Source organism: Sminthopsis crassicaudata, chromosome 5 (genome assembly GCF_048593235.1).
Source record: "Sminthopsis crassicaudata isolate SCR6 chromosome 5, ASM4859323v1, whole genome shotgun sequence".
Taxonomy (NCBI): domain Eukaryota; kingdom Metazoa; phylum Chordata; class Mammalia; order Dasyuromorphia; family Dasyuridae; genus Sminthopsis; species Sminthopsis crassicaudata.
The window spans coordinates 122220959-122241582 of record NC_133621.1 but is presented as its reverse complement, the minus strand read 5'-3'; the positions used below and the strand labels follow the sequence as shown (position 1 = coordinate 122241582).

General features: G+C 34.1%; 1 protein-coding gene across 4 annotated transcripts in view; it reads right to left on the bottom strand.

Moving 5' to 3' along the window:
* Positions 1-20624, bottom strand: part of CADPS2 (calcium dependent secretion activator 2) — a 714206-nt gene that overhangs the window by 26315 nt on the left and 667267 nt on the right. For all 4 annotated transcript variants that reach the window (XM_074268127.1, XM_074268122.1, XM_074268124.1 and 1 more), the window contains one exon: positions 10112-10219. In XM_074268127.1, coding sequence (XP_074124228.1) covers positions 10112-10219 — 108 coding nt within the window. The remainder of the gene's footprint in view (positions 1-10111; positions 10220-20624) is intronic.

Genomic DNA, 20624 nt, shown 5'->3' with positions numbered 1-20624 from the left:
CAGACCTGCCACATATGTCCAGGTGCATCATGCAAAAGATGTGTATTTCTGGGTAGGTGCCAAATGACAATTGTGTTCCGTGATCACATTTCAAGAACCCAAGGAAGAAGTCCACATATTTCTTGAAGATTCTTTTGAATTATCAAAGAAATAAGATCAACAAGCTACAATACATTTTCTTGTTGAGTTTCTTTTTAGGTAATTAGGCACGCTCATCTCAAGTTTCTCCAATTTTAATTCATCAACAGATTTAGATTAAATGAAGGCCTTTACCCTCTCCCCACCTCGTCTCAACTTGCCAAAGCTGTTTTAGCACACACGGGAGATCAAAAGTAGACCTTTTTGTAAATTTTTACACTTACAAATAATAACTTAACATCCAAAATAGGGATTATTAACTAAAATGAAGTAGACATCTGTAACTTGAGAGCCAACAAAGTTTTTAAAAAGAAGCTTAAAACATTCAGGGGAAAACTCCATGCTACATTAATATTATTTACTAAGTCAGATGAAGACAAGGTAGAGAACAAGTTTCAATATGGCCAAAATACCATGTTTAAAAAAAGGCCCAGTTATTCTCCTACATGAGGCAAAAAAATGAGTAAAATAAAGCTCTTTCCATTTACTAAGCAGAAGTCCTTATAATTCACATTCTCACAGAGGGAGCTTTTTGAAGGTGGAATGGAAAACAAACAGCTAAATGGCTAATTCAGCATTATGTGATGAGTGACTAAAACATAACTAGTCAAGGTGTATAAAGTATGTAAAAATGTATTAGGCCAGAACTATATCTCTCTCCTTTAACACACAATGAGGTACATACAGTCCACAACATAATAATCTCTGGAAATGTCAGAGATAATAAATGATCTCAAATAGGCTTAAGTACATCATGAATTTATCGCATCTATCCTTTTCTATGAATGGAAGGAAAAAAATAACAATTATAACATGGGAATGTGATTAGCATTCAATTTTGAGAATTGATAATATAGACATCGGGATGGAGCAATCGCTCTTTTGACAGGAAAAAGGAAAAGGTAACATTATGGTTGGACACAACAGAGCAATTGATAATAATTTCTCGTAGAACACCTCAACTATAGAAATAACCAAAACAAAAAATGCAAGATATTATGGGAAGACATGCTAGTTTGTGCAACAGGGTATAATTCCTCAGACTTTGGAGAGGCAGAGAGTATTTTTAAAGGAAAAATGTTAAAACTACTGTGTTACAGGCAGAGGTGTGGATGAAGGAAATTGTACCTATCCTAAAAGCAGCTTTCAGTTGTGAAAACAGCATTTTCTAAGAGATGGACTGGGAAAGGAAATAGTCAATACCTAGGCCATTCTACTGGCTTCCTTCCATCTTAATGATCACCATCTTCTGCTCAAGGGAGATAATACTTAAACAGAGAAACTCATCAAAATGTTCAGTTATAAGGTTTGTGTTTACTATTTCCTTCAGGACTTTATTTGACTTGTGTGTAATTCCTACAATAAAGTGGTTGATTACAACCCAGCCATCTTATGCTTTTCAACCAATATTTACTAAGTGCCTACTCTGCGCTTGTCACATATTGGCTAATATTAATTCAACAGGTTTGAAAACCGAAAGAGATATATTTGAAAAACTTTAAATTTACTGATAAAAAGACTCTACCTAAAAAGATTAGGCTCTCATTAAGAAAGATTAACTGATTATATTTCAGATGATTGTTATTCCTTCTTAGATATTAACATACTCTTCTTATCCAATTAATTTTTTCTTAGAATCTTAAGCTCTGATGTATTTTATCTTAATACATTCAATATTAAGGTAGTGTAAAAGATTTTAAAAGTAAAGAGATTTGTTTTTGAGGAAAATGACTCTGTCCAAAGAAGCTTCTTTTCTTTTTAATAGCTCACTTTTTTTCTTCCTTAAACAGAATCTCGAGTCTTAATAGGAATAAAACTAATAAACATGTGGGACTTAGTTTGAAACACCAAAGTAAAATTTTTGAATGCTACTCCCTTTTACTTACTAGGTGAAGGGAGACAGATAGGTGTTTATGAAGATAAAGTTTCATTATGAGAAATCTATTCATTTACTATCTGTTCATTTTGGTTCATTTTCTTAATGTAAAATTAAAAACTGCTATTGAACTCAATTATAAACATCTGAATTCAATTTCATTCAGAAGGTTTCTTCTATTCAGAGAAGCTTTGCTTAAAAAATCAGGGCTATTTTTTAATCCAAGAAAGTTTATGAGAAATTAAACCTTTACCAAATATAGATTAAGTGAATATAACTGATTAACTATCATTTAAAGAATTACTTTTAATTTTATATGACATAACAATATTTAAAAAAATCCTAGAATAAATGAAACTTCTTAACAATTAAATACTTAATCATTTTATAACACAAGAGAATGTTTAATCTGCATGATTTACCAATTACATGCTGCACCCTGATGGGTCTTTGCAATAAGAAGATATAAAGAGATTGTTTTAAAGGGATTCAACAGTCAAAAACTAAAGTCTTACTTATGACAAAGCTCTTGAGAATATGCTTGGCTAGCTATGACCCTTGAAAATGCATGCTTGATATTCCCTCTGCAATTTATGCAGTCCAAAATTCCCTCTGTGTTTTCTTTTCCTTGGACTGGGTTTTCTGTCTCCAGCTACACAGAGGCTGCTTCTTAGGATGAGAATTTTGGCTTCTGCAATATCATTACTTTTCAGTATTGAAGAATATTCAAAATCTGGAAGAATATATCTAGTCAATATCCTGATATATGAGTACATAGAACTTGCTGAATATGCTTGCAAGCCTGGAGATTCAGATTAAAAAGGGTTGTCTTCAGGCTCACTAAATCAAGCAAGGGACACAGGCAAGAAAAAAATTAAAGAATTTTAAGATTATTTATTATGTCATTTTGGTGAGGCCAGGTGAGCTGAAGGGAATCTATCTTTGAGAACATTATACTTCCAGCAGACAAGGAGGATTTATTCAAAGAAAAGATTGAGGCTAGTGAAGGTATCAAGGTGGTCCAAAATATTTCTTTTGAAGGGATGGCACAAGAGGTCTTCTTTTGGATTTAGCCACGGTAAAATGGAAGAAGTGTTCGGCCTGGTGGTAGAGAACTGGGTTTGAATTCCAGATTTGTTATTTACTTTCTGTGTGAACATGGACATGTTAGAACTCCTCTGGACCTCAGTTACTCATCTGCAGAATGGCTAGGTATCTTTAAATTCTGAGTTTTATGAATAGGGATGTATAATTTGGACAGGGAATGATGATCCTTAGAGAATGTATCAAAGACCACACTATGGCCCACCATCATCTAGCATTTCCTTTTCTATGTCATAAAACTAGCCTCCATGTCTTCTGGCAAATGATATGGTTCATGTTTCATTCCTTCTTATTGTTAACTGTTCAAAAAACTTCTCCCTTAGAGAATGTATCAAAGACCACACTATGGCCCACCATCATCTAGCATTTCCTTTTCTATGTCATAAAACTAGCCTCCATGTCTTCTGGCAAATGATATGGTTCATGTTTCATTCCTTCTTATTGTTAACTGTTCAAAAAACTTCTCCCTGGCCATCAATCCCCTTTATATGTTGCCTTGCTCTAAAACAACATAAGGTTCTACAAGACAGGGACCTTCTTGCTCACTTGCATTTGTGTCTTAAATGCTTACTACATTATCTGGCACATGATAAATGTTAAATATGTGCTTTTTTATTTGTGGACAACTCTGACCGTTATTCAGATATGAGCCATCAAGTCATCGTTTTCTACCCAAGGAGGATTTTATATAATTGGATTTGAGTCATAGGTTACATATATTTACAATATTCCCAATAACTATCCATTTCACTATCCCTTAAGCTCAACTCAAATATCAATTTTTCCACTAAGAATTTCATAATATTTACATGTTTTAGTCACACTCTTCTCCCTACCTCAGACTGCATTTTGCTTTGGATTTTCCTAATGAACATATTGAGAGCAGTTAGTTGGCACAATGGATAGATCACTGAGTCGAGAGATAAAAAGATGTGAGTGCAAATTCAAATTCAGTCATTCATTGGTTGTATGACTCTGGGAAAATAATTTAAATCCTATTTGACTCAGTTTCTTCCTTTGTAAAATGAGCTGGAGAAGGAGATGGAAAACTATTTCAGCATCTTTGACAAGAAAACCCCAAATGGAAGAGTTGGACTTTACTCTCAAATGATTAAACAAAAGCAGAAAAAAAAAGGCATGCCATGTAGCATTATCTTAAAACAAATTGTTCAGTAGGTAAATTGCTAAGTTTTTGCTGCATGAATATTTACTGCATGAGAGAATAATCTCTTAGGCTCTGAAAGCCCTAAGATTTAAGGTTTCTACGTTAGCACTAAGTAAGGAGTTTTACAAGTTTTGCCTGAATCTCTGGATATAAAATCTTCCTGGGATGTAAAATGTCTCATGCCACAGTATTTCTCTTATAAGTTAACATTTGTGGAGTCCCTTTTCTTTTTCCTTTCTCATTGATTGTGTGAGTGTGTGTATCGTTGTCTTGCTTTCAAATAGCTACATCTCAATATATCTTCCACTCATCTCTCTTCACACCACAATCAGTCTAGTCCAGGTCCTTTTTGCCTCTGAACAAGACTTCTAAAATAGCCTGCTAATAGTCTTCTTCTGTCTCCTACCCAGCTGCCAAACTGACATTTCTGAAGCAGAGATTTGATATGTCCCTTCTCTGCTTGGGAAGTTTTTGGATTTTCTTACTGTATTTAGTCAGTCAACAATTCTCTATTAAGCACTTACTATGGGTCAGGAACTGTATTAAATCGTTAGGAATGAATACTAACTCTTGGAAAACCCTTCTCAATATGTATCTTTGGCAAGAAACTTCATATGGGGTCATGAAGAGTCTGAAATGACTAAACAAGCTTGGAATCATAAGCATAGTACCATAGCTCAAAAGCTGAGAGTGACCTCAGAAATGTTATCAAATACATTTACTTTACAGACTAGGAAAATGACACTCACAAGAGGTTAAATGACATGTTTATGATCACATAGGTATTTAGTAGTATAGTCTGGATTTGAACTCAGGTTGCCTGGCTCTAAGTTCAGTGTATGAAATCTCAATAAGATCTACAGTATCTGAAAGACTATCTAATTAATTACTGGCTTATTAGAATCATATTTTTTGAGTGAGCCTAAGTCTTTTCCACTGCATCACCAAACTGCTATTTGGCAAGTTGAAAAGATAGGGAAGAAGGTGACTAGCACAATAGGTAGACTCATCATGAAGGATTTATGGGAAGACAGATGTGAGAATCATATAGGAAGAAAAGGTATGGAAGCTCTGAAGCATTAGGAGAGACCATTTCCAAGAGTGATTATGTGTGGAGCATTTGTGGCAAATTGTATACATTGAAAAGACTGAGAGCATCCAGCATGCGGGAGATAGAATGGTGATTGTCTTGAGTCCATGTCAGATAAGGTTCAGTTGAAGGCACTGGGGGGTAGTTAGCCTAGAAAGGACTCAAGGGGAGCATGATGGGTGTGTTCAAGATGAAAGGCTCTCTTTTAGAAAAGGGCTTAAATAGATGAGTTTTTCTTGGCCACAATGGGCAGAGCCACAGCTAGCAAGCATAAGTGACAAGGAGATAAATTTAGTCTTAGTATCACATTAAAAAATGTCCTGACAATGTAAGGTATCCCTAAGTAGAATGAAGGGGGATTCTTCTTGTAGGTCTTCAAAAAGTGGTTGCATGATCATTGGCCAAGGACCTTCAAGACGTTTTTCCTAATTGGGGTGAACTCAATAACTATTGAAGTCTCATCTAGTTCTCAAATTCTGTGATTCTTTGTTTTGCAATCTTCACTAGTGAAAGGTATATCTGCAAAGTTTAAGAATTAATCAAAAGGAGACTGCTGTCTTCCAGATATGTGTCTAGCAACAATTAGATATTGGAGATTCCAAGAGGCAATGCCTTTCTTTGCACCAGTACTGCTATGTACACAGGGCATCTGGTTCATCCATGCCTTGTGACTGACCTCAGTGGGGTAGTAAGTAGACTACAGGTGTTTGCTCCACACACTATCCCTGAGCCCAACATGAGACACCCTGGAGCAGTAGAGATAGAATTCCTGCACTGAAAGCATGAAAGGCAGAAGGTCTTGGAAATGGGAGAATTTTTTTTTTTTTTTTAAATAGGGTTTTGGCCCTGAGTAAACTACTGGGGCACCTTTTGCTGTAGGTACTACTAAATGCTCTATCTGGGACACAGAAAGATAACCTTAAACAGGGTTTCTTAAGATAATGATCTATGCATAAGCTTTTTAAAACTTTAGTGGGAGGAACTTTTCATTCCTCAAAAGTCGCTGTTGTGTTGAGTTGTGTCCAATTCTCCATGACTTCAATTGAGGTTTTCTTGGCAAAGATACTTGGATGGTTTGCTATTTCTTTTTCCAGCTCATTTTACAAATGAGGAAACTGAGGGAAACAAGGTAAAGTGACTAGCCCAGAATCACATAGCTAGCAAGTATCTGAAGCCAGATTTGAACTCAGGAAGAGGAGTCTTCCTGACTCCAGGCCCAGTGCTTTAGCCAGTGTGCTACCTAGTTATGACTGTTTTAATACTTAAATTCATATTTAATAGGGTAGACAGAAGGCTACACTTTTGACTCTCCACAAGATTCTATTTACTCTGTAAGCTCACTTCACACCCTGGACTAATTCTCACATTGGAAGCATCCTCCATCTCTTTGGCCTGTAAAAATACAAAGAAAAATCTTTTCATAATGACAGTATTGTTAGCCAGGATGACAGCTTAGTTCATAAATTTACTATATAAAGCATCTTTGCCACCTTCCTGATTCCAGCTTCAGTATTCTATCTGCTAGTACTTAAGTGCCTCAGGTGAAAGAGAAAATAACTAGGGCTTATCATCTTCCCTATGATTACATTCTAAAGTCACCTAAAACTTATCAATTGCCCTTATCTCTATGCCATCAAGATTCCCTGTACTTCCTTCAGATTTACTGATATAGCCCAAAAACTCCTGGACCTTTTTATTCATTCCTTAGGACTTCAGGACCTTTTGATTTACTCTGCACCTGAACTTTCTTTGAATCTCTCCAATTGGAGTGTGAGTTTCTTGAGAGCAGAGTCTTTCTCTCCTGTATACATATATTCCCAGTACTTAGCATAGTACTCGACATATACTACATGGTTTCTCATTCATTCATGCTTTTATCTGTTTAAACTAGACATACTGGTTTAAGGAATCTGAGATATTCCATACTTTGAGCACAAGTGAAGAATTAGGGTGAGGGAAATCCTGAAACAAAATAGAATAAATTAGCCCTACTTTCATGCTAAAATATTTCATACAGTAGTTTTGATACAAATTCATCTTTAATATTTTCAGGGGAAATTATCACCAGCATTGGTATTTTATTATGGGACTTAAATTTATATCATATGGAACACCAAAGTTCCATTGGTTTTAAAATAGATGATCACAGAGATTAAGAAAAATCATAATTTTAATGTATTTTGGTTTTTAAAAATTCTATTTGGCAAGTGATAGTAGTAGTATTTAGGCAGAGAAGTTACATGAACTTATTTTCTGACCTACTCCAGAAGTACCTTAATTGAGATGACAAAGATTTTACAAATAACTGAGTAAAAATTCTTCCTTTCAATCTTTTATTAGCAATAGGCTAAGGTGGTAAAGAGCATTTACAGACTCATTTTCATTTGTTTCCTGATCCTTTATAAATGCTACTTTAAGATGTATTTAAATGGATTTCCAATAATTAAATAATACCTTTCATAATCTATTGCTTCATATATATACTGTTAATACCTTTCAACACTTACTTGAAAACCTCTCATTTACTTACTTGTGAATGAGACAAATTTGACATTGGCTAATTAGGTACTCTGAGTCCTCTCTCATACATGTTTTTCTTACTAACATATGTAAGAGCTAAAAGATCAGGTTTTTCTCTATTCATCTGTCTGTCTGTCTGTCTGTCTGTCTATCTATCCATCTATCTACACATGTAGATACTTATAGATGGATCTCTCTCTCTCTCTCTCTCTCTATATATATATATATATATGTGTGTGTGTGTGTGTGTGTGTGTGTATATAAATGTATATGCATGTGTTAATAATCAGGGACCTAATATCTTGAAAATATTAAGATGTTTAATTCAAATGCTTCTATTTTATGACTATGAGCATGTTTATTATAGCATGGAGTAGTGTTATACATAGAGTAGAGTGGCAAAAGTCCTGCTTTAACAGGGAAATAACAATTGCACATGATAGTCGTATCAGATGCTAAGTATCCAAAAAGATGCTTATATCTTAACCATGAAGGTTTAAAGATCCTGTCACTTTCATGTCTCATTCTGTCTCCCTGGTTCCACTTTAATTAGTGAGTTCTATTCTCCCCTTAAGAAGCCTCATGAATGAAGGAGGAGAGCAGACCCCATGACAATCTAATGCCCTGTTATGAATTGGTATGATGCCAAAAGGAATTCGAAATGTTTCACAAATCAGTCACAGGGAAAAAAAAAAAGATATTCTGCACACAATGTATTCATATTCATTCTCTCTCCCAAACTGAGCTGCCTTGTGTGAGACACAGAACACATGCTGCAGTTGGATTTACTAAGAAGAAACCTGGCTAGAATAACAGCAGCTCAACTTTCCCTCTGTCCAATATTAAAAAAATCCACAAAAGCAAGAAAAAGGGGAAGGGGCCTTAGAAACAAGCCATCTGCTTGGAGGCTGAGGGCACTTCCAAACTGATGCAGAAGTTGTTAACATGGTTTTAGTACTCTGAAAAAGTTCCAGCTGAATGAATGGTAATTTTTCTACCCCTGCAGGGCATCAAAGCTTATATGAAATCATTCTTTTCACACATATTAACACTCAGCTTATTAAAACAGATGATACTTTTATTGTAAAATGGCTCAGGTAGAGTCTAGAAATATAAAAAGGGAAAGAGGAGTTTCATTGTGACCACCCAATCTGATAAACGGCAAACAGGGATATGACAGACCGTGGTGGAGATGGTTATGTTCCTGGACCTTCTGTATCCACCATAGTTGAAGTGTCACCAGGAAGCCCGTGAATTGCTGTTATGAAAACATTTGCAGTGACTTGCATAATTAAAAGAAACTGCCAGGAAAGCCTTTCTAAAACGCAGAGGGGATGTACACAAATAAATACACTTCAAAGGGAATATTACATTTCAGACTTACTAACAGACTGGATTATGCTAAACTGTATCAAACACCCAACAGTCTTTCCTTCCAACAGGCTCTTATATAATTAGAATGACTGACAGCATTGTGATTTAAATGGACTGCTCTCTTAGTATAAGTTGCAGATTCACTCAAGGAAATCTGATGACCATGGGACTTCAACCACAATTTTCTATTTTAGAAAGTTGGCATTTTTAGTCTTAAACTTCAGTGCAGATATAATTATAATGCTATAGCTTGAAGCATATATCTCTATGGTTAAAAAAGATACATATAAGTATATATGTATATTTACACGCATGTGAATCTATCATCCATCTATCTATTCATCCATCCATCTATCTATTTATCTATCTATCCCCCCTAAAAGTACAGTGGCAGCTGATCGGTTGCCTTGATTCTATCCTATTTTTTTGTTTAGCCAATGAATGTGATATTGATCTTTGGAAAAAAAAACTTAAAGAAGAAATGGAACCATTTAAATAAAAATAAGATTCTGTTTGTGGACTGGCATAACAAAATAAAGAATGGGTAAAATGAAATGACAATCTACACAATGGTAAAGTATTTTGCTCATTAAACTTAACCTTAGAATGTTTTTTGAGTCTCTCAATCCAACAGTGACCATTTTCATGCAGACAATATAGTCAGTCAAGGTTTCCATCAGCAACTGAAGGAACCCTAATAGAAAAAAATTTGCAAATACATTCACAGAAACATAAATGATCACTAGAAAAAAAAACAATTCTGATCTGCATGAAAAATACCATCAACTTATCCCTTTATAATATTATCCTAGTGCCAACAAGCCTTGCAAAAGTAATTACTTACATCAAACAACTTTTCTATATACATTTCCTCATTGACCTTTTCTCGAAGTATATCCTGATTTTGCCGGACAAACATGATATAGGCATCAGATAAATCCATTCCTGGTTTCTGTTAGGAGAGAATTGAGATATGGGGAGGAAAAGGGAAAAAGAAAGAAAATCCATCAGTTGTAGTTTAAAGTTGTTACAAAGCAATTCCCACTTACATAGAGATTTTGAGCCAGAGGGTCCTTAGATGATCTATCCCAACTCCATCATTGGTGCATGAAAGCTTATTTTACCTCAGCCTTGTGAAATAATTGATGATATTCTACAAATTACATTTGTAAAAGTGCTAAGAATCTAAGCCAGGATGAGTACTTCTGGTAATTTGCTATATATATATATATATATATATATATATATATATATATACACATGATTCATTTCTTAGGAAAATGATCAGAAACTCATGAGAGAGACAAAGCAGCATGATGGACAAAGCAAAAACATATTGGTCTTGAAGGCAAATGACTTGGGTTATAGTCCTGGCTCTAAAATGTTTTAGGTATGTTACTACTGGCCTATTTTTTCATCTATAAAAATGGAATTTATATTGCTTCTTGTACCATCTGCCTTACAGCGTCATTGGAAAGAAAGTATTTGGCAAGCAAGCTTGAAAGTACTGTATACATATGACATATGAATATGTGATATAGTCATATACAAGCACGACGGGTCAATCAAGTGCCTGGACATTTAAAATCATCCGCATACCATGAGCACTCTGTAACTGCAATCACAATTTACTTTTCATTATCCTAGTGGAACTCACTTACCAACAAGTTGGTAGAAGTAATGTGTTATGTAAAACTAGACTTGGTTTTCTTTCTGAGTGGTCTAAAATGTTACTGGTCACCTCCTTCATTAGCTAAATATATTCAAGTAATTCAAACTTATCATATAAGACTAAGTAATACATAATCAGAGAGAAAATGTCATGCAACTTTTTAAAAGAACTTTTATTGCACTCTGAAGCCAGGTACAAATGATTTTTGGATTATCCATCCATAAGAAATAGTTTCATGAAGTGGAGAGAGCATCTCAATTGGAATCAAAAGATTTGGATTTAAGTTTCAGATTATATAATGTTTATCATTGTTTTTACACACACAAAAGCAGTTATGTTCTAAATGTTCCTAGTGGTAGACTATAGACAAGCCAACCAATAAATAGAATGAAGTTTGATTATGCCTGGTTGTCAATGAATTATTTCCCATCCTAACCATCCCTAGCTTTTTAAAACCACAGAATCTTAGGGCTTTATGGTTAGAAGGGACTTTAGACATCACCTAGTCCAATCCTCTCATTTCATAGTACAAGACAATTCTCTAGCCCCATGGGTATAATTCTGTAGAATGCTTTTGCCTTAGTGAATTCCAATTTAGTTTGGCAATCTATTTTGTCACCCATTTAGTTTATTTAGTTGACTAAGGCAAGGTGTTAAAAAAAGACAAGACAGTAATTATCAGCATCATCATTCATTCATTCATCCATTCACATAGTGCTTCAAGATAATCAATACATTTGTGTTCTAATAACACTGCAAGGTAGTGTCTAATCAGTCTCATTTTATAGATGAAGAAGCTGAGAGTAAGAGAGATTAGGAGACTTATTCATAGTTAAACAGTTTGTAAATATCTAAAGATTAACTTGAACTCTGGGCTCTTGACTCCATACTACCTCTCTATACAGGCCAGGTTGTTTTGCTTCACTCCAGGTGTGGAGATTGTACTCATGACCTTAATAAACTGTGCTATCTACTATCTAAATGAATATTATTGGTCAGAAGAGGGATTGTGTAAAAGAGGGAAGGAAACAAATATCACCTCAACTCTTGGAATAATTCAACACTTATTCTCTACATTTGATGAGTCAAGGGTACCATCTATAGGATAAGGCTAAAATATTCTTTAATAATAAGCCTTAAAACCCATCCTTTCCCTTGCAGATTTAATATATTTACAAAAGTATTTAATGAAAACAAAGGCACAAGTTGCGCATCAGAAGAATGTGCCCTATTCAACTACAGGTTATTTCAAAGTTGGTTTTTTTTTTTTTTTAATTTTGTTTTGTTTTGCTTTGCTTTTGCTTTTGTAACAAAGATGTTTTGAGCTAGACTAAACAGTATATTAATGGATTTATTACTTAATAACCTGATTTAAATTTAAAAGACCTTAAAAATAAAAGACTCATAAAAGCTTTACAAGGATAGCTCCTCAATATCAAAGAACTGTGATGAAAATATCAGATATTTCACTAGATACTGATGTATTGGCATTTATTGAAAGAATGCACATCTATAATATTGGTTACATTTTAGATATAATGAAGGCTTTTATTTATTTATTTATTTTTCCTGAGGCTGGGTTAAGTGACTTGCCCAGGGTCACACAGCCAGGACATGTTAAGTGTCTGAGACCACATTTGAACTCGGGTCCTCCTGAATTCAGGGCTGGTGCTCTATCCACTGCACCATCTAGCTGCCCCTTAATGAAGGCTTTTATTAAGCTAATTCTCAGATTTATTTTTACCTTCCAAAGTCCAGAAACATCAGTACATATACATGTTTTCTTTAAGTGAATTATTTTTAATTGAAAACTTTGTCCCTAGTCTTAAAAATGAAAAGGGAGAAGTTTCCACCAATGAAGAGAAAATTAGAGCAATAATTAGGAGTTACTTTGCCCAACTTTATGTCAGTAAATTTGATAATGTATGTGAAAGGAAGAATATCTACAAAAATATAGATTGCCCAGATTAACAGAGGAGGAAGTAAGTTGCTTAAATAGTCCCATTTCAGAAAAAGAAATAGAACAAGCTATTAATCAACTCCCTAAGAAAAAATCCCCAGGACCAGATGAATTTGCATGTGAATTCTACCAAACACTTAAAGAACACTTAACTCCAATACTCTATAAACTATTTGAAAAAATAGGGAATGAAGGACTCCTACCAAATTCCTTTTATGACACAGACATAGTACTGATACATAACCAGGTAAGATGAAAACAGAGAAAGAAAATTATAGACCAATTTCCCTAGTGAATATTGATGCAAAAATCTTAAATAAAATATTAACAGAGACTACAGATATAATATAATATGTTATATTATATTATATATAATCCCCAAGATAATATACCATGACCAAGGAGAATTTATACCAGGAAAGCAGAGCTGGTTCAATATTAGGAAAACTATTAGCATAATTGACTATATCAATAACCAAATTAACAAAAACCATATGATTATCTCAAAAGGTGCGGAAAAAGCATTTGATAAAATCCAACACTCATTCCTTTTAAAAACACTAGGGAATATAGGAATAAATGGACTTTTCTTTAAAATAGTCAGTAGCATCTACTTAAAACCATTATTAAGCATCATATCATGGGGATAAACTGGATCCATTCCCAATTAAATCAAGAGTGAAACAAGGTTGCCCACTATCACCATTACATTCAATATTGTGTTAGAAATGCTAGCTTTGGCAATGAGAGATGAAAATGAGATTAAAGGAATTAGAGTAGGTAATGAGGAAACCAAATTTTCACTCTTTGCATATGATGGTATACTTAGAGAACCTCAAAGAATCAACTAAAAAGTATTGGAAATAATCTACAACTTTAGTTGCAGGATACCAAGTTGTAGGATACAAAATAAAGCCAATAAATCATCAGCATATTTTTACATCACTAACAAAATCCAACAGCAAGAGATACAAAGAGAAAATCCATTTAAAACAATCATCGATAGTATAAGATATTTTGGAATCTATCTGCCAAGGACAAATCAGGAACTATATGAGCAAAACTATAAAACACTTTCCACCCAAATAAAGTTAGATCTAAACAATTGGGAAAATATCAAATGCTCTTGGATAGGTCAAGTGAATATACTAAAGATGACAATACTACCTAAACTAATCTATTTATTTAGTGCTATGCCAAACTTCTAAGAAACTATTTTAATGACCTAGAAAAAATAATAACAAAATTCATATGGAGGAACAAAAGATCAAGAATTTCAAGGCAACTAATGAAAAAACATCAAATGAAGGTAGCCTAGCTGTACCTGATCTAAAACTATATTATAAAGCAGCAGTAACCAAAACCATTTGGTATTGGCTAAGAAATAGACTAGTTTATCAGTGGAGTAGGTTAGGATCACAGGACAAACCAGTCAATAACTTTAATAATCTAGTGTTTGACACACCCAAAGACCCCAGATTTTGGGATAAGAATTCACTATTTGACAAAAATTTCTGGGAAAATTGGAAACTAGTATGGCAGAAACTAGGCATTGATCTACACTTAACATTGTATACCAAGATAAGATCAAAATGGGCTCTATGCATAAAGAATGAGATTATGAATACATTAGAAAAACACAGGACAGTTTACCTCTCAAACCTATGGAGGAGGAAGGATTTTTTTTTTTAATTAAACCTTTTTATTTTCAAAATATTTGCATGGATACTTTTCGAGATTCACTCTTTTTTTTGGAGGAAGGAATTTGTGACCAAGGATGAACTAGAGATCATTACTGATCACAAAATAGATAATTTTGATTATATTAAGTCAAAAAGTTTTTGTACAAACAAAATTAATGCAGACAAGATTAGAAGGGAAGCAATAAACTGGGAAAACATTTTTTTTTTTTTTTACCAAAAGTTCTCATAAATGGCTCATTTCCAAACTACATAGAGCATTGACTCAAATTTATCAGGAATCAAGCCATTCTCCAATTGATAAATGGTCAATGGATATGAACAGACAATTTTCAGATGAAGAAATTGAAACTATTTCTAGTCATATGAAAAGGTGCTCCAAATCACTATTGATGAAAGAAATCCAAATTAAGACAACTCTGAGATACCACTACACACCTCTCAGATTGGATATGGGAAAACTGGAACACTGATGCATTGTTAGTGGAATTGTGAATGGATCCAGCCATTCTGGAGAGCAATTTGGAACTATATTCAAAAAATTATCAAATTGTGCATACCCTTTGATCCAGAAGTGTTACTACTGGGCTTATATCCCAAAGAGATCTTAAAGGAGGGAAAAGGACTCACATGTGCAAAAATGTTTGTGGCAGCCTTTTTGTAGTGGCAAGAAACTGGAAACTAAGTGGATGCCCATCAATTGGAAAATGGCTGAATACAATGTAGTATATGAATTTTATGGAATATTATTGTTCTGTAAGAAATGACTAACAGGATGGTTTCAGAGAAGCCTGGAGAGACTCACATGAATAACTGATGCTAAGTGAAATGAGCAGAACCAGAAGATCATTATATACAGCAACCATAAGACTATAAGATGATCAATTCAGATGGACGTGGCTATCTTCAACAATGAGTTGAAACCAGTTCTAATTGTTCAGTAATGAAGAGATCCATTTACACCCAGAGAGAGGATTATGGGAACTGAGTGTGGACCTCAACATAGCATTTCCTTTCTTTCTGTTATTGTTTGCTTGCTTTTTTGTTTTCCTTGTCAGGTTTTTTTTTCTAGATCTGTTTTTTTTTGTACAGAAATAAAAACTGTATAAACATGCATATATATATATGTTGGATTTAACATATGTTTTAACATATTTAACATGTTTTGGATTACCTGTCATCTAGGGGAAGGGCTGTGGGGAAAGAGAGGTAAATTTGGAACAGAAGGTTTTGAAAGAGTTAATGTTGAAAAAAATTACCCATGTATATGTTTTGTAAAATAAAAGCTATAATAAAAAATAACAAGTTATTATTTGAAAATAATAAAAAGGAAACTGTATCCCCATTGATAGTGGATAAAGAGGTGGCCTTGGAATCAAGGAGAGATAGCGCATTTCTGATATATTCTAGCTGTATGACTACTCTAGTATCTTTGTCAAATAAATTCCTAATAGTCAATTTTACTAGACTGACACAAAGTCAGATGTGACTAAAAAGTGACTGAACAACATGACACTGGGCAAGTTACTTAGCCTCTCAATGTTCTTTGGAATTTCTTAAAATTGTATTGCCTAGAAGGTGCCAACTGCATCGGTAAAAGGAGTTTTCTTTTCTGGAGTTACCTATCCCAGTTACCTCTACCCAGTGAAATCATAGCTCCAGTTCTTATCCCTGTCTGTTCTAGGAGAAGTCAAGAGAATTTTTTCTATAATGGTCATCATCTTGAGATCAACTAGCAACTTAGGACAATGAGAAATTCTTAAGTATTGGGGTTCTTTCAGGGCCTTCACGTGCTAAAGACTGAAAAGTAAGGAAGTTCTGAAGCACATCAAATAGTGTTAGGAACATGACAGAGGCTCCTCAGCCAGAGCAATGGTATGAACTCTTGGTAGGCCCATGATAAGCAAAATACTCTATAAACATTATGTGAGAGTTATTGCAATGGAGACAAATTAGATTGAAATTTAAAAGCAAGGGAAATTCAAGTTCTCTTACCTATAAAGTTTTTATTTTATTGTCATTCAAAGAAACAATTGCTTTTAGTAATTTAATCCAGTCAATCATTTGACCTGTCAGCCAAGAAATTGCTGAATGACAGCAGGGAAGATTGCCAGAAAGTTACAATATACAATAGATTTTAAAAGTAGCCTATTAAGTCGCAGGAAATGGTGGCAGACACCAGGATTTGGATTTTTAGATCACATACAAGAATAAGGTGTTCAGGGTTGCTAAGGCTAGGGTTCACATAATGACAGTTAAGAAGACTATATTTCACCAGAGATTTGTGGCTCTGATCAAGAGTTCTTTACAGTGAAACTGGAGGAAGAAAGAACAAGCTATGCCCTCACCCCCACAAATCCCTTTGCTAGTGGTTCTCTTTCCTCAATATCTTAATTGTTTTGTATTTAGATTATATGTATTTACCAGACATAAATGTATTTAAACTCACAGATATTTCTGAAGACCTAGTGGGATGGTAAGTCCAGACCAGAATAATGCAATGAGGGTATATCTTATTCAGAAAAGTAAAGACTTGTTTAGTAGAGAGCATAAGCATGATAGAAGACATTTGCTTGATGATCAACAGAGGGAGAAGCAGAAATGATATTATCATTAATGTATATTACATTCCACCAAAAACAGAAGGAAGAAATGGATGATATGTGTTCCAAACTTAGTACTAATGTATGATAATTATAGGATGCTATGTAGATATTTTCTAGCAGTCTTTCTTTATGTTAAAAGTGGAGAATTTGTAAATTTTTGACTTGTCTTGATAATTCTATGCCTCAGAAATTGAAAGAACAAAGGGAATTGTTATCTTAGACTTGATTTTGATCAGTAAAAAATATCTTCCATTTCTATGCCTTTTCATAATCTTAGAATGAACTCTCCCTTTCTCATCTTTTCTAGTTTCCTCCAGTTCTGCTCAAATACTAATTTCTACTATGCTAGACCTGTTCTCTTTCACTTGGTTGCTAGAGGTTCCCCTTCCGCAACCTCCCAATTTTCATGGCATGTATTTTATTCCCATCCAAACTCATATTATTACATGTCCCCTCCCACTTTTTTGTCTCCTCTTCCAATAGAATTAAGGTGCTTGAGGACAGGGAGTCAGGAAGATCTCTGTTCAAATCTAGTTTCAGACTTATATGGCCTCAGGTAAAGCATTTAACCCATATTTATCCCAGCTTCTCATTTGTCAAATAGAGATACACTGGAGAAGGAGATGGCAAAGCATTCCAGTATCTTTGCTAAGAAAACTTCATAGCCAATTCCATAGAGTTACAAAGAGTTGGGCAAGACTGAACAACAACTAGATTAATAGAATGTAAGGGCACTATATTTCACTTTTATTTAATGTTATAAGGTTTTTACAAAAGAGTATCTTCAGAGCAACATAGTAAAGTAAGTAGCACATAACACATGTATCTCTCAATTATTTCTATTTTACAGATGAAGAAGGTAATGCTCTGAGAAGTGAAGTGAGTTGCTATGTCTATATAGTTAGTAATACTGATCAGAACCAGTAGTGAAACCAAGCTTTTCTGCTTCCTGTCTTATGCTTTTTCTATTATATCATGCTACCTCTCCAGTAGCATATACAGAATATTTCTGGATTTCAACAAATTATTTGGCAACCCTGAATTTTATCCTTGCAGACCAGATACAGAGAGGGAGACTAAATGATAGTACCATCAGATTCAGAACTAGTGGAATGTTCACACCTTAAGAATGCCAAGTAATAGATCAATAACAACTCAGAGAGAAAGTTATAATAGTTTATAATAGTCTCTCCTGTTCTTCTCAACATCATTGGCATTCTTGTGAAATTTGTGGAAATCAGGAGAAATAGTTAAGCTGTTTCATGACAAAACTGGGATCCAAAAATACTTTGCCAGGCTGTAATATTGTAAGCTCAAATGTAAAATCCTTATATTTGTGTTGAAGAGAAAATTTCAGTGGTATCAGCTTAGGTTGGAAGAAGCATAACCACAGAGTAGATTATGTGAACATGACTTGGGGAATTCAATCATCAGTGTTCTTAATCAGTAGTATGGCAATGGGTGGCGCACAGAAGCTAATGTGCATCTTTTTTCCTGTTGTCTAGACCTTTAGGAAACACCATCATGTAGTTTATAATATTATTGTGGATTTTTTTTTAGCAAAGCTTTTTATTTTTCAAAACATAGATAGATAGATAGATAGATAGATAGATAGATAGATAGATAGATAGTTCTGCAACATTAGCCCTTGCAAAATCTTATATTCTAGTCTCTCCCTTCTTACACTTCCATCCCCTAGATGGCAAGTAGTCCAATATATGTTTAACATGGTAGAAATATATGTTAAATCCAATATGTGCATACATATTTATATAATTATCTTGCTGTAAAAGAAAAATCAAATCAAACCATAAAAGAAAAGAAAATGCAAGCAAATAACAAAGCAAGAGTGAAAATGCTATGTTGTGAAGAAAGTTTTCAATATCCACCCTTGAAAAACCATAGCCACCCTTGAAAAACCTGTGCAATTCTTCTAAATATATTTTTGTGGAATATTTTAACAGATCAATCAACATCATAATGGTTAGAATATTTTTTTTCCATATATACAGGGATACAGAACTACTTCAGCCCTTAGTAACCTGGAACCTCTTAATTTATGTGTTGGAACTTAAGTTCTAGCAAATTAAAAGAAATGAATTCACCCCAAATATAAGGCATCTCAAATGTTTTTCTCCTTAAATCTAAAAAAAAGAAATATAGGCTTAAATTTCATAGAATTTAAAGTAGAGAGGGTAAGGGTTTTGTTGAATGTCAACAAAATAAATTTAGATTTTTTGCTTTGCTTTTTAAATTAATACTTGGGATAAGATGTGAATATGTTCCTTGTTTTTGAAAGATCAATTAAAATCATTCCTAGTTTATAAACCGTGCTATAGAAATGATGTTACTTATACAATTTGTAGCCATTAGTCTATAACTTCAATTATTTGTGAGGAGTAGCTTAAAATCTAAACAAGGTTAAGTACAGTTTTAGAGATTAGTTTGGGACAATTAAGATGGTCAATATTTACCCAGTCAGAATATGTCAGAAATAGAACCTGAACTCAACTCTTTCTGATTCTGAAGTCATTTCTCAGAGGATAGTTGTGAGGACACATCATGCTGTTTCTTAGGCTGTTATCGTATGCTATATTATTGGAAACATATTGTAAGATTAAGAGAAGTGATAGATAGCTCCATAGCTATTTCTCCTCTTCAAACCACATCAGGTCACATTATAGAGGTCAATGACAAACTGGGAATAGGTTTAGAGCAAAGTGTCAAACATAGCCTGTGGGCTGTACATAGCTCATAACAATCCAAATCTGCCTTGAATCAGATTAAAATACAACTGGGACATAGTTAATATGGTAAAAAAATAATTTAATAAAAAGGAACTATATAAATCTGTGTGGTTTTCTAAGTCAATATTTGATCCAAAAGGATCACACAAGGATGCATAATTCAGTAGCTTCCATTTCTGTTGGTTTGACACTCTTGGTATAAGGATAATGAGAGCAATCTAAACCATGACCTATGAGGATCAATGGGAAGGCATGAGGACATTTATTCTAGAAAAGAGAGGACCTTTAAGAGAGGCATGAGAGCTGCCTCTGAGAACTGAAGGGCTTTCACGTGCAAAAGAGATTAGAATAGTTTGCTTGACCCTAGGAAAGTATACTAGATAGAAATTACAGATAGGGAGATTTTAGATTTGATGAAAGGAAAGACTTCCTAATATTTAAAGATATCCAGAAGTAGACTGGATTGTTCCAATAAATCAATTCCCTATTATTGGAGGGTTTAAAGCAGTGGTTGGGTGACCATGAGGCAGTGTAAGCTGAACTACATAGTGTCTAAGATCTCTTCAAGTATCTTTTCCCTTATGTATACACACATAAAAGGGTGTGCTGTGTGTGTGGGTATGTGTATATATATATATATATATATATATATATATATACACATACATATAT